The sequence below is a fragment of the Triturus cristatus genome, chromosome 9 (assembly GCF_964204655.1).
Source record: "Triturus cristatus chromosome 9, aTriCri1.1, whole genome shotgun sequence".
NCBI classification, from domain to species: Eukaryota; Metazoa; Chordata; class Amphibia; order Caudata; family Salamandridae; genus Triturus; species Triturus cristatus.
Window position 1 is genome coordinate 324,059,789 of NC_140592.1, and position 25,288 is coordinate 324,085,076.

General features: G+C 46.5%; 1 protein-coding gene across 2 annotated transcripts in view; it reads right to left on the reverse strand.

Moving 5' to 3' along the window:
• The window catches only part of LOC146797846 (acylamino-acid-releasing enzyme-like), a 286,819-nt gene that overhangs the window by 243,401 nt on the left and 18,130 nt on the right, over nucleotides 1–25,288 (reverse strand). For both annotated transcript variants that reach the window (XM_085625045.1, XM_085625046.1), the window contains exons 3-4: nucleotides 13,583–13,712; nucleotides 8,337–8,463 (exon numbers count right to left, since the gene is read on the reverse strand). In XM_085625045.1, the coding sequence (XP_085481171.1) occupies nucleotides 8,337–8,463; nucleotides 13,583–13,712 (257 nt within the window). The remainder of the gene's footprint in view (nucleotides 1–8,336; nucleotides 8,464–13,582; nucleotides 13,713–25,288) is intronic.

The window sequence follows — 25,288 nt, forward strand, 5'->3', positions numbered from 1 at the left end:
TCCACCTCGGGCTCCAGGTCGTCAGGCTACTCGACGCCGGACTCCAGGGAAACCAGTTCTCAGGTCAGAATCTTGCTGTTTTCTTGGTTCTAAGGCCTGTTCCTGCTGTCCAGGTCCTTAGGATAAGTTTCTTCTGTCTTCTTCCCACACAGGGCTATAGGCTGGGATCCATCAGTAGGGACAAGTATCAAGGGTGGGTTTATGGACCCCACTCCAGGCACAAGTTTCCACCCCTGCTGCTTCACTCCTTCCTCCTTCACTGTTGTGCTCTTCTCTCTTCACCAGTCAGGTGCCAACTGCCAGCTCCAACTGCCAACGGCCTCTCTTATCCTCCCAACATTCTAAACGGTCTCCAACTGTCACAGAGTTCTGGAATCTCCTGGAATGTTCTGGAAGGTGCTGGTAGGTTCCAGTGGATGCTGGTGATGTCACAGGTGGCCACCATTTTGTGCTTCAGGCCCTCAGACAGAAGTTTCAGGGGTAGCTAAAATGGCTCCCTGAATCTGTAGCAACACGAAAAAGTCTGGTGGTTCCCAAAAAGGAAAAATTCAAACAGGGTTTGAGGCAAAAGTGGGACAAAATAAATAATGATGAGGAGGGACCACCCAAAGGGCTGACAGGTCTAACACGCGTCCCCCCCAGCTGAAAGTGGGGAGAGCTACCCAACCCCTTGGGAGTTCTCATCACTAAGGCGGAAATACCTTGAGAGACCGTCTGCATTGGCGTGGTCCACTCCAGGCCGATGTTCCACCTGAAAGTCCATCCCCTGTAGGGAAATAGACCACCTCAACAACTTGGGATTCTCCCCCTTCATTTGCATCAGCCAACGAAGGGGTCTGTGGTCGGTCTGAACTAGGAAGTGCGAGCCAAACAGGTATGGCCGCAACTTCTTCAGAGCCCATACCACTGCAAAGGCTTCACGCTCTATTGCACTCCACTTCTGTTCCCTGGGAAGTAGTCTCCGGGATAGGAAGACCACGGGTTGATCCAGACCCTCTTCGTTGAGTTGCGATAACACTGCCCCAATGCCATGTTCTGATGCATCTGTCTGGACAATGAACTTCTTGGAAAAGTCTGGGGCCCTTAAGACCGGGGCCTCGCACATGGCTTTCTTCAATCTCTCAAAGGCTTGCTGACAAGCCTCCGTCCAGACTACCCGTCGAGGTTGTTTCTTGGACGTGAGCTCCGTGAGAGGGGCTACGATGGTACCGTACCCCTTCACGAAGCGGCGGTAATATCCCGTGAGGCCCAAAAATGCTCGGACCTCAGTCTGTGTCTTGGGGGGTTCCCAGGCCATGATGGCCTCGATCTTCGCCTGGAGGGGTTGCACCGCTCCCCTACCCACCAAGTGTCCAAGGTACACTACCGACCCCTGCCCGATCTGGCACTTGCTGGCCTTGATCGTCAATCCAGCTTGTCTCAGGGCCTGGAGAACAGCTTGCAGGTGACGCAAGTGATCCTCCCAGCTGTTACTGAAGACGGCTATGTCATCCAGATAAGCAGCAGAGAAACTCTCCATTCCGGTGAGGATCTGGTTTACCAGGCGCTGAAACGTGGCAGGTGCGTTCTTGAGCCCAAAGGGCATCACACAGAACTGGTAGTGGCCATTGGGCGTGGAGAAGGCTGACCTTTCCCTTGCTCCATCAGTCAAAGAGATCTGCCAGTACCCAGAGGTAAGGTCAAAGGTACTTAGATATTGGGCAGCTCCCAGCCGGTCAATTAATTCATCCGCCCTAGGGATCGGATGTGCATCAGTCTTTGTCACTGAATTCAGTCCCCGGTAGTCCACACAGAACCTCAGTTCTGGTTGGGCACCCGGTGGTGCAGCTTTTGGTACTAACACCACCGGACTGGACCAGGGGCTGCTAGAAGGTTCAATCACTCCTAGCTCCAGCATCTTAGTGACCTCACTATGAATGCTGGCCTTCACCTTGTCTGACATCCGGTAGATCTTGGACTTCACAGGTGGGCTGTCTCCTGTGTCCACGTCATGGACGCACAGGTGAGTCCTACCCGGGACAAGGGAGAACAACGAAGAGTACTGCCCCAGGACCTGGCGACAGTCCTCCTGCTGTTCAGGAGTTAGAGATGGGGAGAGTATCACTCCCTCCACCGACCCATCCTTCTCTTGAGACGCAAACAGATCAGGGAGAGGCTCGCTTTCCACGTCCTCTCCTCCGTCAGTCACCATCATCAAGATGACTTCGGGCCTCTCGTGGTGGGGTTTGAGGCGGTTGGCATGCAGCACCCGCAGGGGCTGACGAGGGGTCTTCAGGTCCACCAAGTAGGTAGCCTTACCCTTCTTCTCCAACACCTCAAAGGGTCCTGACCAGCGATCCTGGAGGGCACTAAGCTCTCCGGGTTCGATCACCCACACCTTCTGGCCAGGCTCCAACTCCACCGGGTGAGCGTTGTGGTCATACCACGCCTTCATCACTGCTTGGCTGGCTTCCAAGTTGTCAGAAGCTTGCTTCCACAACTTAGCCATTTGGCTCCGGAAGGCCAGCATGTAGCTCACCACATCCTGGGGGAGCTTTCTGGGAGTTCTTTCCCATCCGTCTCTCACCAGGTTAAGAGGTCCACGTACAGGGTGCCCATACAGAAGCTCGAAGGGGCTGAAGCCCACTCCCTTCTGTGGCACTTCCCTGTATGAAAAAAGTAAACAGGGTAGGAGGACGTCCCATTTCCTCCGCAGGCTTTCAGGCAGACTTCTGATCATGCCTTTTAAGGTTTTGTTAAACCTTTCCACTAGACCATTGGTCTGGGGGTGGTAAGGAGTTGTGAACCGGTAGGTCACTCCACACTCCTTCCACATTGCCCGCATATATGCTGACATGAAGTTGGTCCCCCTGTCGGACACAACTTCCTTGGGAAAACCCACTCGGGTAAAGATTCCCATCAGGGCCCTAGCCACAACAGGTGCTGTTATGGTCCTCAGAGGTATTGCCTCTGGGTACCGTGTGGCATGATCCACCAGAACCAGGATAAACCTGTGACCAGCTGTAGTTGGCGGATCTAATGGACCCACAATGTCGATGCCCACCCTTTCAAAGGGGGTGCTAACGACAGGGAGTGGTTCCAGGGGAGCTTTCAGCTTCACCCCTGTTTTCCCACTGGCTTGGCAAGACACACATGTCCGGCAGTAGGTATCGGACGACACTTTCATCTGAGGCCAATAAAAGTGTGGGACAAGACGGGCGAAGGTCTTGTCTTGCCCCAGGTGTCCTGCCAATGGTATCTCGTGAGCCAACTCCAAAAGGAAGGCTCGATAACGTTGAGGAACTACCAAGGCTCGTGACGATCCATGTAGGGGTGCCTTGGGTTCACTGTAGAGGAGGCCATCCTCCCAGTAAACACTGTAGTTCCCTTCAACGTTCCCTGCTGCCTGGGCTTCGGCCTGTCGCCTCAGCCCCTCAAGGGTAGGGCACTCCCTCTGGCCCTGGCAGAATTCCTCCCTGGACGGGCCTCCCTCCACGTGCCACTCGGCCGGGATGGGTAGGTCCTCCAGGTTGGTAACGTCCCCCTCCGCAGACTCCTGGTCCACCACCTCCGGTGGCCTATCCGTCCTACGGGGTGGAGACGCCGAGGCAGGCTCCTCCTGTCCTCGGTTCTTCCCTTGACTGGCAGCTGGCTGGGCCTTTGTTCCAGGCTCCAGCCGGAATGAACTCCCTCTTCGGGTAGTCTCGGACCTTGTGCTAACACAGGCCCAGTCAGGTGTACCCAGCATCTCGGTGTGAGTCCGGTATTCCACCTCCTTCCAAGCGTTGTGTTCCATGTCATTCCCCAGCAGACAATCGACTGGCACGGCAGGGCTTACGGCAACTCGAAGTGAACCTGCAACCCCCCCCCATTCAAAGGGAACCTCGGCCACTGGATAGTGACCTGTTCTGCCGTCAGCCATCGCGGCTGGGTGGAGTACATCGGGAATTACCTGCTCTGGAGACACCAGTTGGCTACGCACCATAGTCATACTGGCTCCTGTGTCTCTCAGAGCCTCCCCTCTTTGGCCGTTGATGGTGATCCACTGCCCATACTTTGCGGTATTTGCGGGCACCTGGATCTTAGGAACCATCTCCCGTTCTCCCAGGGACACTAAAGTGACACCCGCCCACTCCCTTCCCTTAGTTAAGGGCATCTCCTCCCCGAGCACTACACTAGCTACTCCGGGGGGCTTTCCTCCAGTGGGAGGGGGTGATCGTTTCTGACACTTCGGATCTCCTTTATAGTGTCCAACGCCACCGCACTCGTAGCAATGGACAACCCTTGGCTGCTGACTCTGGCCAGGATTAGGGTTTCTGGGTGGGTTAGCCTTAGAGGTGAATCCTGTTCCCTTCCCTTGGAAGTTATTTTGGGGGCCTTTGGAGAACTCCTTTTTCTTTTCCCCTCCCTCTTTCTTCTGGGGGGCGCCCTGTCCGGCCTTTTGAGTATCCCCTCCAGTCCCCCTTGTGGACACCCGGGTACTGGCCCAAATGTCCGCCTCCTCAGCAAGCTTCCGGGGGCTGGTCAGCTTGCTATCCACCAGGTGTTGCCGCAGTTCAGGGAAACATTTCTCGAGTAGGTGTTCCTTCAGTACTAGGTCAAACAGCTCCTCGTAGTTCCTTACTTCACTGCCCTGAATCCAACCTTCCAGTGCCTTCTTTGCATAGTCCAGGAAGTCCACCCAATTCTGTGTGCCCAGTTTGTGACTACCCCTGAACTTCTGTCTGTACTTTTCAGGTGTTAGTCCAAACTTTCTGAGGAGCGCCAGTTTCATGGCGGGGTAGTGGGTCTGCTCATCCTCTTCGAGGGCCAATAAAGCATCCCTACCAGCTGGAGGCATGTACTTATACAATCCCCCTCCCCAGTACTTCAATGGAACCCCATGGGCCCTCAACGAGACCTCATAGGCTGCTAGCCACTTGGCGATGTCATCACCCACCCCATAGCTAGCTACTATGTCCTTTGGCAGGTAAGGTTTGGGTTCCCTGGTGGACTCTTGGATTTGGCTGCCACCATTAGGAACAGTTGGTGCTCCAATTCTTAGGATCTGAAGCTCTATCTCTTTCAGTCTTATCTCATGAGCCATCCTCTCTTTCTCCGTCTCATGAGCCAACCTCTGTTCCTCCTTCTCCTTCTCCAGCTTTGCTAAATCCCATGTGAGCTGTCTTTTCTCTCTCCGATCTGCTAACTCCACGCTGGATAAGCCCCCGCTAGAGACAGTGCTGCCCTTCCTAGAAAGTGTCCTGGGCCCTGCTGACAGGTTCCCCACCTCAGGTTGGTACATCTCAGCCCCCTCGGGGTCAGGCTCTCCATCCCTGTCTTCCTCCTCAGCCTTGCTTTCTCGGCGTGCCTCCCCCCAAGCCCTTAAGCTGGTTTGGAGTGCACCCTTCTTTGCTCCTGGGGGACAGTACACCCCCTCCCGCTGGCAAAACTCCCTGAGTTGGGCCACAGTGTACGTTTCTAGATTCTCTAGTACAAACTCCATCTTGCCCACTCAGGTTAGAGGACAGGTTTTGTGCAGTAGCAATGTAGGGGGGTACCTTTAGTAATACCTCCTCCCACCACCAGAGTAAATTTGGAAAAAACAAAAACCCACAATTAGGAAGGCCGCTGTGAGAAAACTCCCGGTGTAGGCCTATGGACTACCCACAGTTATTGTTGAGTATATGTAGGCACAGCTCTATCCCACCACTGAACACCAATTTATGTTGGAAAACCACTCCCACACTAGAGAGGGTGGTGGTGGTCTTCCGGACACACTGTGGTAGCTTGGCTCGAGTGGTCAGGAAACAGGCGCAGTGCTAAGCATACAATATACCCATACAAGAACCATGCGTGCATCCGTTCCAAAAACGACTCTACACCGTAAAAATTATGAAAATATTCTTTCTTTATCTTTTTCTCTTAGTTGCTGATTGGAAAAATAAATAGGTCAATCACAATATACAAATTTAAATTAGTGCAGGTCAAATAAATATTGGCTGTTTGATGAAATAAATAGGGGTGATCATAAATAACAGGGCATAAATACAAGTGCAATATATACAGACAATTAAATACTTTGAAGCAATAAATACTGTACCAATAAATATTGTACACCAACAAGTCCTGTGGACCTATAAATATAGTGCAGCAATAAATAGGTAAAAACTCAATAAATACAGTATCCCCAATAAATAATTAAAAGTATACCGCAACCCTCATATAATCAGAGGACACTTCAATTCTTAAGGGCTGATTTGGCCCAGGCACAGCTTGTAGGGTTGTGGAAGGCTTGAGGGGGGCTACTCCCTGGCTGGGACAAGGCTGAGGCCTAATCTGAGGTAGATCAAAGGGGGGAATACCAGTGCCCTGGCTTTCTCTCTCCACACAACCTCTCTAGGTTAGTCCCAGTTCACCCCTTGCACAGTCAGGTTGGTTTCAGCACCTCCCTAGCCCCTTAGAGCAGTCTCTCAGGTCTCCACAGGGCCTTAGGCGCCCTCTACTCCACTTACTGCCCTTTTTCTGATGTTCCGACGCCGCTGGAGTCGTGTCGACGCCGTGAGGCGGTTCCGGTTCGGTCTCGGCGGCCTCGGCACAATGTCAGTTCTTTGACGACGCCGGTAGGCGGTTCCGGTCCGATGTCGGTGGCCTCGGGTCGATCTCGACCTCCGATTCGACGGCGTCGGGCAGTCTCTTCACGATGTCGACTTCGGGCGGCTCCGGTCCGATGGCGCTCTCGGCTCCGATGACGTCGGCCGGCCTGGCCTCGATGTCGACTTCCGGCGACTCCGGGGTGCGATCCTCACCCCCGACCTCCGGTGCTCCTCCACACAGGCTCCGGGCGACTCCGGAGTGCGATCCTCACTCCCGTCCTCCGGTGCTCCTCTACCTCGGTCTCCGACGACTCCGGAGGGCGGACTTCACTCCTCCGATGACGCCGCTCGCTCGACCTCGGTTCACTTCCTCCTCGACCTCTGGTATTCCTCACGACCTCCGTCGGCGCCCTCTCACGACCTCAGGCGGCTCCGGGTACGACGTCTGCTACTTCAGTCAGCGCCGCTTCTCCACCTCGGGCTCCAGGTCGTCAGGCTACTCGACGCCGGACTCCAGGGAAACCAGTTCTCAGGTCAGAATCTTGCTGTTTTCTTGGTTCTAAGGCCTGTTCCTGCTGTCCAGGTCCTTAGGATAAGTTTCTTCTGTCTTCTTCCCACACAGGGCTATAGGCTGGGATCCATCAGTAGGGACAAGTATCAAGGGTGGGTTTATGGACCCCACTCCAGGCACAAGTTTCCACCCCTGCTGCTTCACTCCTTCCTCCTTCACTGTTGTGCTCTTCTCTCTTCACCAGTCAGGTGCCAACTGCCAGCTCCAACTGCCAACGGCCTCTCTTATCCTCCCAACATTCTAAACGGTCTCCAACTGTCACAGAGTTCTGGAATCTCCTGGAATGTTCTGGAAGGTGCTGGTAGGTTCCAGTGGATGCTGGTGATGTCACAGGTGGCCACCATTTTGTGCTTCAGGCCCTCAGACAGAAGTTTCAGGGGTAGCTAAAATGGCTCCCTGAATCTGTAGCAACACGAAAAAGTCTGGTGGTTCCCAAAAAGGAAAAATTCAAACAGGGTTTGAGGCAAAAGTGGGACAAAATAAATAATGATGAGGAGGGACCACCCAAAGGGCTGACAGGTCTAACACACACCCACAAAGATAATGCTGGACATGAGTCCTGCTTGGATGGGAACATAGCAAAAACCAAAGGAAATGATGGACGGAGTGTTGAACATTGCAAGCACTCACCCCCAGTCAACTGATCTGGGTTTAATCCATCACCGTTCTTTAGCCCACTCTGCCACCCCAGTTCAGACATGGCCATATGCAAATCAGTCTGACCCTGTGCCTCATGGGAACAGTCCAGCCCGAACTGCCAAGCCATGTCTTCCCTGGACCGGAAACAAGCTTCCTAGGACCGGTTTCTGGCATTTCAGCCGTCTTCAGCCAGGCTTGCTTGAATACAGTGGCAAAATGAGCAAGGGACTCACGTCTGAGCATACCCTGCTAACTTATGGCGAACAAAGCAAAAACCAAAGGAAATGATGGACGGTCCTAGGAAGCTTGTTTCCGGTCCAGGGAAGACATGGCTTGGCAGTTCGGGCTGGACTGTTCCCATGAGGCACAGGGTCAGACTGATTTGCATATGGCCATGTCTGAACTGGGGTGGCAGAGTGGGCTAAAGAATGGTGATGGATTAAACTCAGATCGGTTGACTGGGGGTGAGTGCTTGCATTGTTCAACACTCCGTCCATCATTTCCTTTGGTTTTTGCTTTGGATGGGAACATATACAGGTGTACGGGTGCACAGTATTTTGAATCTCACTTACTCTCCTTTTATTTCTGTAGCATTCACGGATGGGCTTGAGTAGACAATGGAGTTGTTGTCGTGGAATACTACATACTGCCGACAGAATTTCACCTTTTCATTCCGTTCCAGATCCTGCTGTGCCCACTCTGAAACAAGAGTGAGACAGAAAAGGCATTAATACCCCATTCATTGCCAATTATGATTCACCTCTACGATCAATATCTTAGCACTGTATACAAATATTCAAAGAAAAGTCTATAACTGGGTCACCAGAGTTATCTACATTTTAAAAAATCCACTGAAATGTGATAGTTGTGGTCATTTTATGCAATTAAAACTACTCAAATGTGCTGCTCCTGATTTCACGTGTGATGTCACAGAAAACATCACAAATGGCATCATATACGTCCTCGCTGGTTACCACACATTTCATCACTATCAAAGTCACTGATAAACCTCCTTCCTTAAAGGCAGATGTAAAAGTGAAGCGCTACTACCTGCAAGTAGGTGTACACGGAGGAGACAGACTGCTGCATTTACACTTAATCATAACAACATTCTTACACAGGATAATAGCAGCTGGAATTCTTCAACCCCATTTTCAAGGAGAAAATATCCCTGAAATATATATTTATATGAGCAAGACTATTTCCACTTTAAGCAAACATGTGGAAAATAGCAATTCTTTACAATTTCACTGATGTCACTGGCTAATGTAAAAGGCAGTGTAATAGTCCTTTTTGTCTTTATGAAATATGAATGAGCATAGCCACATACAAACAGGTATCCCTGTAAAAGTGGCAAAGATAAACACTCTTTGTGACCTTTGAGAGAAGCGACAGGGAAGAACACAGACCATTCAATTAGTCAATTAAAATTATGTTCAATAAATGATGCATGAAGCATGACTTTTCCCTCTCTATATACTATAAACATATGCATGCATACCAACAATGACATGGTTCGAGATACACCACATATCCACTTCTGCCCACAAAAAGACAAACTTGGATTACACACTCTGCAATCAAACATTCAGTTCTACCTTTTAGGACTACCATCAGCTTGAGCACTATGATACCATATTTGTGGCAACTGCACACTACACATATGATTGACAACATACAGAACCGTAAAATGGCTGACTGGAGAGAAAAAATAAATAAATCAGTGCTAATATTAAGATTTAATGGTCTGTTCGAATATTGGTCCATGAACACAACCAGTGACAGCCCCCCCCCCCCCCACCTACCCAATTATTTGTTTTTCAATTCTCCTAAAGAATGCTGACTGGGTTAACATGCCGATTAGATGAGGGTGTGAAACCGGACATGGCGGCAGCTCTCTGCTGAGCTCCACCTCCCCTCTGCCATTAATCAGTTTCTTCCTGAGCCACAGGGGGGATCCCAGCTGGCTGACTGCACTGCAGTGACCGATTGCTGGCCCAAAACTGCCTGACACGACCGGGCCGCTCCTTTTGAGTTTCAGGGTTGAGTTATGGAGACAGTTGGAAGGGTGTTGGTAATTTATAACACAGTAGGGGTTAGTTTCCCCAGTTGGTAATCGTTCCTAGTTTATTCCACAACTGGTACTTCAAGTTGTCAAAGTATAGGGTGGGAGGTGGGAAGCTTGCTTTTCTTATTCATTATGCTTAAACTTTCATCAAACATGGGCACACAGGATTACTGCCCAAAACAGATTACCCCACACATTCTCCTCATGCCTTCTGCTACCGTACACATTCCTCCACATGGCTGACCAAGACTGTGCCTGGCACCAGGGCCACACTCGGCACATGACATGGAATGCCAATGGTCTCTTAGACCCGGTTAAAAGAGGTGCGATAGGAAGAGCAGCAAAGCGCTCTTCTGCAGACATACTCCTTCAAGAGACACACTTGTTGGGCACTAGGAGTCCTTTTCTGGCTCCTATGGGCTACTCGCAGGTCTTTCATGCAAGCTTATTGAGGGGATTGGGGGTGCCCATACTGATTCGCAGCCATCGCCCCTGAAGGCCACACTGGTTTGGCATGACAACTGGGGCCGGTAAGTGGCGGTACCAGGGCTCCTGTATACTAATTAGTGTCAATGTATTTTCTTAAAGTCATTGGGGTACTGGTGGCACAAATTCCCAGAAGAGTCCTGAATACTAGGAGGGGACCTCAAAAGGGGAGGTCAACTGGAGACTAGACCAATCCAGTGAAGTTGGATGACAGCCCAGCGAGCCGCCACCCCAGGCCTGATTCCTGGAAGTACTGGGTCGTCGGATACATGGAGGGCATACACACCCGGGACCGATGCTAGATTTTCTATTCTGGGGTATAGAACGTGTTCCCTCAACTGGATTATTTTCTTTTGTCATGCTCTGAGACTCACAGGGTGGTGGGGGTGTGCATCCTTGCCAAGGGTCTGTTTGATCACTCACCAATGGAGTGCTTGGTGGCTGCAAGAGACAGAGACTAAGACTTACATCTTGAAAGCTATTGACCATTATCTTGTAGTAAACAAAGTCTTGGTTGCCTCTTCAGAGGCACTATGGTAGGTACTTAAGGCCACTTTGCGAGGGAGTACTATTAGCCATCTAACAGGCAGAAAGAAGCAACGGGAAGTGGCCAATCTTGAGACTAATATCTTAGAACTAGAGAGAGAGTTTGCAGAGTCCCATATGCCCTCCACCGTTAGGGAGGCAGTCCTCCGAAAGACGCTCCTAGATGTGGCAAGGATTATGTGGCTTGCCATGTAGAGCCACATAGAATTTTGGCTCCAGGTTTATCAGTTGGGTCCGACTACTATACACCAACGTGATGATCTGGGTGAGAGAGGGAGGCTCCCTCTCTGATATTTTACCAGTACAAAGGGGGGCATGACAAGCGTGCCCTTTGTCGGCCCTGCTATTTGCCATTGCAGGGTGGCTCAGGACAGATGCACTGGTCAAGGGGCTGGAATGGAGACTGGGTATTTCGGACAAAGTACCATCCTATACCGACTATATCCTTATATTCTTATATGAGCAGTGGGAATCTTGCACCTGGGTTCTCAAGATACTCCAAATCTTAGGTAAATTCTCGGGGCACCATCAACAATGCCAAGTCCTCAGTTTATCCCACAATTTGCTGCTCTCTGCTTTGGAAGGAGCCACTGACCTACAGGTTTTAAATTTAAATATCTTATGTTATGTGACAGGAAACAGACAATCCAGCCACAGTTGGATCATCTGACCCATGACCTTGGGTTCTGGTAGCAGTCTCCTTGTCGTTTATGAGGCACTCCATCTACAAGATGGTTGTCCTGCCGCGCCTTCTATGCCAACTATCAGTTTCTCCGCCACGTTCCTTTTTCAGGAGACTATATCCACTTCTGCTGGACTTTTTATGGAACCACCAATCCCTGAGAATTACCCAATCTAAATGTTATAAATCTACATATGAAGGTGGCATCGCTGCTACGCACACTGTTTTTTACTAGAGTCTCTCACTAATAATTATCAATGAATGGTGTTTTAACAACACAGGAGACCCTGTTTTTGCATTAGAGAGAGAAGTAATGAAAGAAACATCTCTTTTATATTTGCCTTACGGAAGAGCTCCACCAAGGTCTCTTCCCCTAGCCACAACGGCCCTTCAGGTATGAAGGGACACTCTCAGAGCTTGATTCAGACTCCCCTGCAGTTTGGGACCATAGTGAGACTGTGTCTGATTTACAAGGATCAGAAGTCCTGGGATACCATTTGTATCTTTAATATGGGAAACATTATGTCTGGTTTGGTGCTAAAATCCTCTGCAGACTTACAGGGAGAGTATGATCTACAAAACGTCGTCAGTTTTTAAAATATTTACAGCTCGGCATGGCCTTATGCTCTTTATAGCAGATCTAGACCGTAGCCCAATAGAGGCTAAAATCCTACTTGACAAGCTGGTTGTTCATAAGATATCTCACATGCACCGCTCATTTGTGATTAATTCAAAAGACCCATTTGACCAATTACAAGTGGCGTGGGTGGGGACAGAGGACCTCAATGAATGATGATTAGAGAGAGGTTCAAGTCTCCTCCGAGAAGCAGCAATTGTTTCACAATTTACACTCATCCAACTGAAATACTTAGAGTCTACTACATGCTGGAAATATTATGGGGGGCCATAGCTTTGTCCAGTTGTCCAAGATGTGGGGCTTATGAGGATGACATGCTACATATTGCTAGGGTATGTGACCGACTACTTCTCTTCTCGGAGAAGGTGCTTACGTGCTTGGGCGAGTGCTGGGATGGAGATTGCCCAGGGATCCCAAATACGCTCTCCTCTACGTCACAACAATCATTGACAGTGATAGATATCAAGCAACTTTGATGTGATTGGAATTGGTTGTGGCCAAGAGGGACATTGCTAAAGCATGGAAAAGTGCAGACCCCCAGACCTTGGAAGGATGGAAAATGGAATTAGACAGTTGTATAAGCATGGCTATCCCATTTAAGTGCCCAGAGGGTATCCACAGAAACATTACAAAATATGGACCGAGTGGTGCAAATACAGAGGACTTTTCATCGAAGAATGCGGAGACTCGCTCGGTTCTACGGATAACGAAATTCGAACCTATGAAGGATCTGTGGCAGCATGAAAACTGGTGAGGTGAGCATGGGGGTGGTTAATGATGGTGCAATGAGCTTTTACTATGTGACCACAAGGCTACTTTAGGTCTTGAGATGGTGCTGTTTTATTTATGAAGTTCTTTTGTGACTGTGGCCTTGTTCCTTATTGATACGTCGGAGATCAAAAAAAATCAATGAACTGTTGCATTAAATACAAATATGCTGAATACATAATGATCAAACAATCATAGAAACCAAGTTGGACAACCACTATCTTTTAATCAGAGTTTGGTATACATCTGTCTGCCTGTTTTTGCTTTGCATTTCTGCAAAAATTCAGACGGAGTTTGAACGGAAAATGCAATTTTAGGGACCCAATCAATACAAGTCATATAGAACATTAATAGCAAGCCACATTTTTCAAGAAGGGCCTATTGTTAGAAAACTTTGACAACTACTTTTTATGTTGCTTTTTACTTATAGTTAATCCAGTATACAAAATGAAATAAAATGAAATTGCACCTTTTTCACTACTAAACCAGGGTAATTCATATAAATAGCACCATGGTAATTTTGTACTAGACATGCACACACTGTTGGGAGCTTTAACAATCTTGAATCCAACCACACTGTTAATGTCAGCACAGCGATGGATGGCAGCATGGTGAACAGCTACATACATACCTGTGTAGATATTGCAGTATTTTCCTCCATACTGGGTTATTACTTCAGGCCCGATACATGCATTACACAGGGATGGGAACTGGATGGTTTCCCTGTACAAGTCTGCTATTTCCATGGGATTTTGTAAAACCTGTACAGAAAAAAGTTGTCAATGTAGAATATTACCTTTGGCACACAAGAAACACAACAAAACAAATCTGTGTTTCAATCTGCCAACCTCTGCCCAGTTCCCATCATCTAATCAAACAGTACTTTCTTACATGTGTGTATGTACTGAGCGCAGTTTATGACCACGATCGACATTAGCCGCAAAAAATTAGAAAAGGTCTAAATTACATGTATCATACAGAAGTGTTAAACACAGTCTCAACTGTGAGGCTTGAGATCCCGGACGTTCACAATTAGATAATCAGAGACACAGAAAGCAAATAATCAAGCTAAAACAGGAAATTGTGTTCAATGTGCCACTGGAACAAAGCTACACCCGAATTCAGTCAGTCAGCCATAAACACTTTATTCAGGTTAATTAAAACCATAAAATCATACTAAAAAAACCAATTGTATACACACAATAAAATATGATAAACAGACAGAATCGATCCCATAATGATGTAAAATCCAGTTCATAAACTGTACATAATTAAAATATTTTTAAAAGACGAATAAATTGATAAAGCATAAAAAAATCAATCAGTCAAATTCACATACAATTCATTTTAAGTTAAAACAAATTGAAATTAGTGCTTCAAGTAATACACACCCTCTTTTATCCATCAACTAGATCTACATTCATTTCAGTTTAGGTTAAAACAAAGAGGGAGTTGATGTGTCAAGTCATGCAGTCCCTCATTTTTTTCCTTTCTCTGACTGCTGCCACCAGAAAACTGGCAACATTAAAAGTTACCCATGCATCATTCAACATTTGCAGATATATTAAGGCTGGCCTAGCCTGCAAGAAACCTTTGCCCTTTAAAATTGGTAGTATAAAACGTTTGCGAATGTGCAAATAATGCTCACAAAACAAAGTGCAAGGAATCTTGAGTGGAGAAGTAATCGCAAGTACAGGGACCCAAGTACTCTGCCTTTCTCCAGCCTTACGGTTCAGCCAGTAGAAAGTGCAAATAGTGGATTCTAAATCTTGTTAAGAGAAAACAAAGATAGGGCTTAGTGGCTGCCTCTAAATAAGCCTCCAAAGAGCGATTCGTTTTTACTACTTGATAAGCCCGTACTGTCGATTTTATCAGTTCTCTGGCCTCTCTTTCTATTTGCACCATGCGTAAAAAAGATAGCTTGACCCACACCAAATCTTTAAGTAATTTATCTGGCTCGTTGAGTAACTCAGGATGTCCTAGTTGTGTTGCTGTCCTTTTGACATGACTCAGCCAAGGGATGCTACTTGCTCTATCTAGCATCAGACAATGACGCCTGATCTCCTGGTTCAGTTCTAGTTCAGGATTTGTCCAGATTGAAATCCATTTGAGTAAAGGGACCAGTTTGATCAAATTTGACACAAAGCCAGTGCCTTGATGAATAATAAAAGAAGGTGTTGACTGTGGTACTGAAGGCAAATTTAAAAATAAAATATTTTCGACTATTTGGAGATTTTCAACATCCTTGAAGCCCCAAATTTTAGCGCCATAGCATGAAATAGCAATACATTTTGCTCTATATATATTAAACATTGCTCATACAGGCTTTGCCCCTAGCCTGCGCGCAAAATCGAGCACTGCCAATCTGGCCATGACATTTCTCTTAGCTTTCCTTTGTGGTACCCATGTGCCCCTGTCGTCAAACAAGACACCAAGGTATGAAAATGTCTTATCCCTGGTTATTTCGTTACGTTCACAGTAATGTGTTTAGGGTTTTCTTGGTTTGGCACCCATGATCATTGTATGGGATTTAGAAAAATTTACGTTAAGATCCAGTGACCCCATAAAATCAGCAAAAGTGCTCAGGGGACACTGAAGACCAACCGCTGTGCGGGCTAAAAGAACGGCATCATCTGTATACAAAAGTGCTGGTATCAGGTGTTTCCCCACACGTGGGATGTCTTTAGTGGCACTACCCAGGACTGAATCTAACTTGCAACACCCGAATGAGCAGGCCCAATCAAGGCAAAACCAGTCTTGGATTGCTTGTGTTCCAGCTCAGGGAGGACCTGGAATGGCAGACCAGTGTGGATTTATTTCTATTGGAGCACGGTCAAGACTAATTTGCATATGGCTAGGTCCAAACTGAGGTGGCATGGTGGGAAAAAGAACAATGGGTTGGAATACTACCCCAAGCGCTGGGTAAAGGTTAGACAAACTGCAAGTATTCTTGTCGTCACCTTTTATGTGTTTGAATTACACGCTGACCCTGTAACAACTGGTCCAATTCTATTCAATTTCCCCTCCCTTCCAGGGAAACAATCGGCTCCAAATACACAAATATTTAACACCTTCTTAAAGGTGGTAAATGTTCTGAGGGCTTTTTCTCTTGTGCCTTGTTGCGCAGAAGGGGACCAAGAAGAAGCAAGAGGGAAGCTTTTTTTTGTCTCAACCCATGCTATAATATGCGGAAAGACAGGGGACTGGCACTGCAGCTGTCTGCTGGCCCTGTAGCTCCACTGGTGGTTGTATGTCTGGTGTCTCCTGGTGAGTAATTATTGGGTCTGGAGGTTGAGGACCCAATAATTAAGGCATGAAACACCGCAAAACCTGTAGTTACCTAGAGCGGATCACTCATGAGGGCTACTCATAATTAGGGCCTGAGTGCTCATGGAGAATGAAGATACGCTTGCCAAGGCAAATCCCCACCATGGACCATCAAACAAAGATAAATAATTGTGTGTAACCTATTGAACTAGCAATTTAGAAACAGTGAGATATAAGCAATTAAGTGGGGGGGGGGATTACTTTTGTACTAAAAAAAAAAAAAAAAAAGAGTATATGGCAACTAGTATCAAAATAGGCTTTACTTCTTAAACTCACTCTAATGTACTTTAGAGGGGTATTATGATGTAGGATATTTCTATTTTTGATCTTGATAAGATTTCTCTTTTCACATGAACTTCAAATTAAATCTGGTGGTTGTAGACTGATCTGTGTATACCTTCTCTGAGGAACAAGTTTTGGCTGAAGCCAAAGTTGCTCCCCTCAGTTATTGCAGCACAGTGTTTAATCTATCGGTTATCTGCATTAAGCGGATATTGCTACAAGAAAGACACTGGAATGTAATTTGCCTTTTCATGAGTAAAACAGAGAAGTAGTCAAGAGCATTTAAAAAAGATTTATGAATAGGAATTAAGCCCTCTTATAAAGGAAGACAGGGGAATAAAGTGGTGAACCTTAGATAGAAAAAACAAGAAAGATAACGTGACCCATCAACTTAACTACAAGTAATGGAAATCAGTTTCACAGGGGGACAGAGAATTTAATGTTTCAACTGTGAAATCGGCATTAAACCTTTTATCTAGAGGGAGCAAAGTTTAGTCAATTTGAAGATTTAGTCAAGCAAAGGTAGTAACAACCTTCCTTGCAGATCAGATGTCTTCACAATGTGGCATTAAACAGCAGATTTTCAATTTTGTGCATTTTACTCTTAAGACCATGTGGTTACGCTTTTAGTGTATATAGAAGACATGAAGGAGACCCTACCCTGACTGAGCGATTTGAATTGGAATCCTAGTAAATAAATATAACCCTTGAAGAAGTCAAAGCACATGCTAGTAGTCCAAATACAAGAGGGCTGGAGTGAGTGAGTGAGTGTCTCTCTCCCTCTCTCTCTTTTAACTTGCCAGTTCAACGGGAATATGATTCGTGAAATAGTATAGTTTAATTTACATTGAATCACTACTTCTTGTACAAAAATACAGTACTGCCATTGGTGTAATGTATTTTCCCTTTCATGCCAATTTATATGTGGTTTGGTAACAGCAAAGGGTGTTTTGTATCTCTAATCAGAATGTATTTCACAATCAAACACTTGGACTTGTATTTTGACAATCTGCTTACAATGCTGGAAGACACTGAGGATTAATTACTGGATTAGCCAATGATCTGATTAATAAATACGTCTACATCATTCTCAGCTAACCCATGAGCAAAGAATCCATTTTGGTATTTGTACCTAGATTTTTTTTAGGGTGTTACAGTACATACACAAATGTACTGAAAATACCCAATTGCAGACAGTATTTTAAATTAGTATAGAGCACTTCCTTCAAACCATAAACAGTTGATAAAATAGGCAAAACGTTTAAGAACCAAGATAAATGTCCACTGAATCGGACTTTGAAAAGGAAGAAAGGTAAATTCTAAACATGTTGCGAAGTACCCTCTCAACACAGGAACCGGCATGGTCTCTGTAGTACAATCAGGTAGTGTCTATATTTACACATCAGGATAGGTTCAGGAATCATCAGTTCAGTATGGATCAGTTTACAGCTATGGAACAACAGGAGACCCCAACAAGAGAGCATGGGAATTCCCTGCTCAGCCTTAGGCCAACACTCTGAGTGGCATCGCAACATTCCATGCAACATCGTACTCCTAGTGGAGTTGGAACACATAGAACGGGAGACAGCTTTTACAACGAAACTGTTACAACGTATGCCTTTACATCGCATGTCGTTGCAACGCAAAAGGTGTGCAGCAGTGGGTAGAAGGTGTTGGATTTAACTCCAACACCTTCCCAACTGTTGCACACACTGGAGTTGGAATAGAAAATTAATCTATTCCAACTTCCAGCACCCCCCCGACAGAAAGTCTGAGTAAAAGTTTGCTTTGCAACCGCATGCAATGTAATAGCATGCGTTGTAACGTCACCTATTCCATAGAACAAATGGAAAGGGAGGTACAACATGTTGTTAAAGAAGTATGGTAGATTTTGGGGATTGTCAGGCCAGTTCTTGTAGGATTTCATATTAGCAAAAGAAGGAATGGACATGTAGGATGAAGCACCAGATGCCCTCATAGAATTTAACACAACATAGACAATCCTTTATGAATTACGGAGTCCACACTGCAGACAGGCCCCACCAATATCAAAAGCCTGCGGTAGACTGGAAGCTGGTTTGGCAATTGAACTAACCCATAGGGAATGGCATGCTGCCTGCCTGTCTGAAGAAGCCATTGTTCAGATATATTTTAAGGTAATCCAATACAAAATGTTGCATTTCACACATCTAAGCCTGTGTATTATCAAGAGGATGAAACCATAAATACCATAGCCTTGTGTTGTGTGTATTCACCTACAGGCTCATTCATTTCACATGTTATGGGACTGCCCAATGTTCAATCCTTCTGGAAGTAAATAACAGCAGAGCTACGGAGGGTGAAACAATTAACAAAGGCTGGCTTATTCTCGGATCACTGTCTTGTGCCTTGGCTAAGAGATACATTGCAATGTTAACACACTGCCACATACGCCATGCTGAACGAAAGACATTTTAGGGTGGTGAGAGTCTAAAGCAGAAAATAAGACACATACTAAACTGGAGAAAAGAAGAAAAGATTCCTCGAGTCAATGGAGTTAGGTGTTACAAAAGTAGTATTTCCAGATTCGGCAGGATGAGGACATATATGGCATTTGCCTCGTAGGACAGCAGCACAAAGTGGCGCTCTTTGCCGATGATCTTATACTCACATTATCTCGCCCACACGTCTCCCTTCCGGCGCTACACTCCTTGCTGCAATCCTTTGAGCTGGCCTCAGGTCTCAAAATCAACCATGGGAAATCCTGGGCCTTTAATCTTACGATTCCTGAGGAGGAGATACCGGCCCTGCAAACTCTTGTCCCCTAACAGTGGGCCGCTAGCTCCATTCGATATCTGGGGCTTCAGCTAACCACCTCGCTTGCCACATGGACCCAAACGAATTGGTGGGAATGTAGGAAAGCCGTCTTGGAGAACCTGAGGGGTTGGAAATCCCTGAGCCCTCCTGGCTGGGCCGTTTGAATACCGTCAAAATGTTGGTGCTCCCAAAAATTCTGTACCTGTTCCAATGCCTGCCCACACTCATCCCGCAGCGCCAGATCCAGAGCCATCAGCGAGACATCACCGGCTTCATTTGGGGCGGGCATAGACCTCGTTTCTCCAATAAGGTTCACATGCTTCCGCGGGACAGGGGAGGGCAAGCGTGCCCCAATCTGCTAGAATACTATTGGGCCTCCCACCTTCGCATTGTTTCAGAGTGGACAGCGATTGAGAGTGAAAAGCTCTGGTTCCATATGGACAGGGCGGTGACCGGACGCACCATTTGAGACCTTTCCTGGCTTCCATCGGGCTGCGCGATCCCGCAGGGCCAATATATTGCAGTACCCACCAAAACGGTGCTGGACATCTGGGACAGAGCAGCTGTGTCCAAGGGGCTTACGACCTTCCATTCCCCCCACACCCCCATAGCAGGCAACCCGTTATTCCCACCAGCTCTCAACCCGCAAGCGTTTTCTAAATGGTTAGAGGGAGGATGCAGAACGATTCGAGATCTGTACACTCAAAACCTTTGCCCAATGCAAAGACGACTTTCAACTTCCGGAGGGAGCTAGGCTCCAGTATGTGCAACTACGACACTGGCTGTCCACGCCCGAGATGCAACAGGCCGCCACCCGCCCATTTACCCCTTTCGAGCCACTGGTACACTCCTTTGACAAGTCAAAGGGACTTATATCTAGAACTTACCAGATTCTACAGCATCCCCCGCTGGTAATCCCGGACCCTTACCAGCGTCAATGCCAGACGACGTCTCCTACTGAAATTACACCTGTTCAGTGGAGCCGCCTGTGGAGGAACATACCGAAGGTCTATCGTAGTGTATCACAACGGGAAACCGCGTACAAGATTATGACGCAGTGGTACTACACACCCACTCGTTTACACAGGATGTTTCCCACGTCCTCCCCGCTGTGCTGGAGATGTTCGAGCGCTCCGGGGAACTTCATACACATTTGGTGGGCATGTCCATCTCTGGCCCTGTTCTGGAAAGAGGTTCTCAGTCATATTAAGGAGGTACTTGGCTTCCCTCTGCCCGATTCCACCATCACGGTTCTTCTTGGCCTCAAACCTGATCATTTAAGAGAGCTCACCTGTAGCGACTGGTGTATTGCTCTTCATATGCTAAGGGCCGCTAAACAACTCATAGCACTATACTGGAAAAAAGCAGAAGATAGAATTGGTAAAGGGGTGTTGGGAGGAGGATGGAAGGGTGTTCCCCCTTCCAGAAAAAAAAGTATAGAACTGCCACTGTCCGGTGCGCCCTGCTGGATTCTCGTATTTGCTGAAGGTCATGCTCTCGAGAACCTTCGTCATCTCCCACCATCCCTTCCTCTGTAACCAACTACCCGCTGCCACCTCCATCACTACCCGCCTGCCTCAACACACAGATCCACCCCTTCCATAACCATCTGTCTGACTGCTACCCTCTTGCCAACCCTCAAAGCACAACCTGTTCGCCCTACACCTCTGCTTACACCTCATTCATTAACTAACTGCACATCACTGATGAACCTTGCCCACTGCTTGCCTATCCCTAGCCACTATCAGACCCCCCCCCGTCCCAGGTCATTCACTACCCATCTGACACTTACAACCCTGCCACCACCTTAGATAGTTCCCATCTTCCCCAACCAGTCACCACCCTACAGTTGCCACCCGTCACTATCAACCAACCCCACACACATCCCCAAGGCACTGAACACCCCTACCAATATTCCAGACACCATCTTCCAATGCTGTACCTCTGTCCACACCTTATTAAAACCTGCCTTCACAATCCTGAACCCACCTTTGCGACTAGCCTACCCCATCTACCACCAAGTGCTCCCACCCACCTGCCCTTACAAGCCTGACCACATACAACTGCCTCCTCCCAGTCAGGTGACGCCTGTCCCCACCCATCACTGCCTACCAATGCCAACATATAGCATCCATCACTACTTGCTTGACCCTCACACTCCTGTCCCCACCTCAGAGAATACCCAGCTACAGCCAGACCCCACGCTTCCATTATAGGTACCACAATGCAATCCACATACCCCACTAACACCTCATACACTATCCAGCTGCCCCCACAGGTTTTCATCACCTGAATATCTCCCCCACACTCGTCCAAACTCAGCTGCTTCACCTCTGCCCCCCTCCCCTCATGCCCCCAACACAGACTACAGTATACCAGCACCACAGTGCTGGCAAAACGAAGTAAAAAGATTCATTTCCAGGACTACCATCTTCAGAGAATCTTTACAGAAGCACATGCTACTTTACTCTCCCTTACTGGATTACGACCCTGAGTCACCATACATATTTCTACAATGTTACTTTTAGGAAGCTCTTGAAGACATGGCTTTTTAGACAGGCTTACCAATAAGTGGGGTTGAAGTCCGATAAGTTACCTAGACCGTCTGGTGAATGTGCGCTTTATAAATGGACAGTAACATAACATAACACAGCCGCCTGGTCACTCTCACTGCCACAGTTGTCCAACTCACACCTCGCCTCCTTCAGCACCTCTGTCCCAAGGCCATCAGATCTCGGAACACTCAGGACTGACACCTCCATGCACTGTAGTCCAGCTTTCTGTCTGCTGATTAGAACTTGAATGAAAAAGCAGCTTGAGTCAGGGCTCCTTTCCCGATTTTCTCTCTTTGCCTAGTAGTAGCAGCCCGGCCCGAAGCACTGCACCTGCCGCACTATAGCCTTCTCCTTAACTAGAACCTCACATCCCATCCCCCTACTAGGTCATGACCCTGTTTTTGGGGAACCAAGAGGACAAACACAATGACTTGTCCCCTCACTTACATTAACATGCAAGCAATTCATTTAAACATTGAAGTGACTGGTATGAAGATCAGATCCAGGTTTGAAAATAGATAGCTGGCACTTTAATCTTAATTGTGTACACCTTTTTTTGTTTTAGGCATCACCAATGCAGCCGACCAGTTCCAGGGGCGCACAGGAAGACTCGAGGATTAACAAGCATTGGCAAAGCCAATAGGTCACGCCTTTGGGACCTATTGGCTTTGCAAATGGATTTTAGAGATGCCGTACATCATGGATACTAAAATTATTTTGAAGAGTGCAAAATGTTTGGTACGTGGTGCAGCCAAGGGCCACATTGATGTCAGCAGGATGGGGTCCGGTGAGAGGGGGATACAAGTGAAGCAAAGTATGCCGATGGTACTGAAGGAGTTATGGAGTTATCCGGAGGGTTTCATTCCATAGTGTCCTCTAAATTATGCCCCTCCTCTCCAGAAGAGAAACAGATTTGACAATACTGTATCTCTATCCTTCTACCGCACACTGGAGAACACCTTCTCTGCTCACTATTGTTATCTTTTGCGAGTGAAGTGTGCAAAAGAAGTAGCTTGATTATTGAATTGGAATTAAATGGAATCATAGGCCTCAATCTCCGTATTCCTTTAGTCTCTTAGGAATGCTTGCAAACAGGCTAATTTAAGGGAGCATGTGATGTACAAACCTCTATGACAAAGACCTCCTGCTTTCTTGAGACTTGCACTATAAGCATTGAGACTGGAAAAATGCGGCCTTGTACAGACATTCAGGAAGTGTGAGTAAAGAACAGATTCGATTTTTTGTTTTAAGAGATTTGCTTTTCTTTGGAGAGAATTCTTTGACCACAACAAACATTCCTCACTACCTCTTTGGTATATAACCGCCTTTGCTGAAATGGCAATACGGAGCGAGGTACTGATAGTATGTGTGCGCTATTTAAGTGCTGCATTTACTACATAACAATTCTTAGGTAAGCTTTCAGCATGTTCCCATTATGTCTTTCCAACTAGACAGCTCTGCTGTCTAGTAGGCTTCGATCTAAAAAAACAAGCCAAGGAACACCCCAGACATCTACGCCTTATTTCTCCCTTACATAATTGTATGATCTACTGCATCTTGATTGAATAGCTCACTGCATGTCTACTATGGCATGGGGTGGTAAAGGTGAAAACTTTAGCTTCTGCAATATTTGTGGGGTCATGAGAGAATGAGATGAAGTTGAGATAAAACTGTGTCCAATTATTTTTCACAGCTATCTTATATATGTCATTTAGTAACAATATTAAAAGGAAATAAAACAAATCACTAGCATTTACCAAATAGAACTGAGTGCTTAAATTGATGAACCAACATGTACTAGAATTGTAGGATAAGAATACAAGCAGACCCTTCACATCATATAGTGCCCAATCATACACTCATGGGTTTATCCTACAAACATTAGCAGAATCTTACAAAGCGTGGCGCTATAAAAGGACATAGTGAAAAGTATCCAAAACTAAAGTTTATGAAGGCTTGAAATCCAACATGTTTGCCAGTAGCTACCTCTGAATTCTGAGAATAGGAACATGTGGAGGGTCTAGGCCCTCTGGGATTTACAAATGCACAAGATGTATTAAGTGTGTGCTTGGAGAGAATAGAGTAAATAGAGTGAAGGAACATACAACATTCATTGCTTCAATCATTGCCCAGATTTACGGTTTATGCAATTGGTTGCATTTGACTCATAATCGACAGCATTATTCCAGCTACTAGGAGAAGGATACCTTCAATATAGCACTGACTTGCAATAAAACGTACTTCACAGCGAAGCAAAGAGTTGCACAAAGGGGCAGTGAAAGATGTTTTCACGTCTGAGACTGAGACATGCGTCTCTTCATAGCACATCATTGAAAGAGAGTGACAAAGTGGCATGGCTTAAAATATCTGGCTTATGATGATGATGGAGCAGGTAAAACAAAATTTTGTATACCTCCTCTAATTTGCATGAAATTAATTACGTAATCATTCTAAAATTCATTTACATAACATGTTTGAAGTGGAAGTGATACTAATCAATATTTGCACCTTGATAAACAAAATACATGTGGGACTAAAATGCTCATTGCATGGCAAAATTAACTATAATTAACAATGGTACGCATACTAACCTTAGATTGTGTTGAAATAGAAAAATTGCATGATTTATATTGCTTTGTGATTGTATTGTGGCTTAAAGATATCGAATGGTAAGTATTATCGCTTTAAGTGTTGCTGCAGCTAGGAACATACTAATAAATATTGGGATTAGTGTGGATTGAACATTAGAACCTTCATTTCTATATTTTAATTGCTGTTATATCTATTTTCGCTTAGTTAACATTCAGGCCTGCTAGGCCGCAGTACTCAAGATGGCGTTCTCTGAAGCAGATGCCACTGTGCGCGTGCGATGATTTCTGCGTATGCCCAGATAGCTCTGGAGATCACGTGGTGAACTGAACACTCTACATCGTGTTCCCTGCCAAGGTCAAGAGTTGGGGACTTGACCGCAAGCCAGTTATTACTGAATGTGAAACATGGAAGAGACAAGTGATTAACACATTAATTGGATCCTTTTACCTTGAAAAGATACATTTGCCAATCCTCGCATGGGAAAACAGACGAACTAACTAAATTTATGAACTCATCTGCCAAGTCACTATGAAAACCAGTTTGCACTGGGAAAAGTGCAATGAACTATTGATAACCCCGAACTGTCCAATCAGAACATTTGGTCTGCCCCTAAAGATGCCATATTTTGTATGAAGTAAGGGGAAAAGAGGGTATAATAACCCCTCATCTGTCATTACAAGGGTTGTTGGGTTGTGGGTTGGTTGTCGTTGGTTGTCGTTGATTGGAAGGTCGAGTTGCGGAGTTGAGGTTTATTAGGGTGGATGGTTTTTTTTCTCTTTTCAATT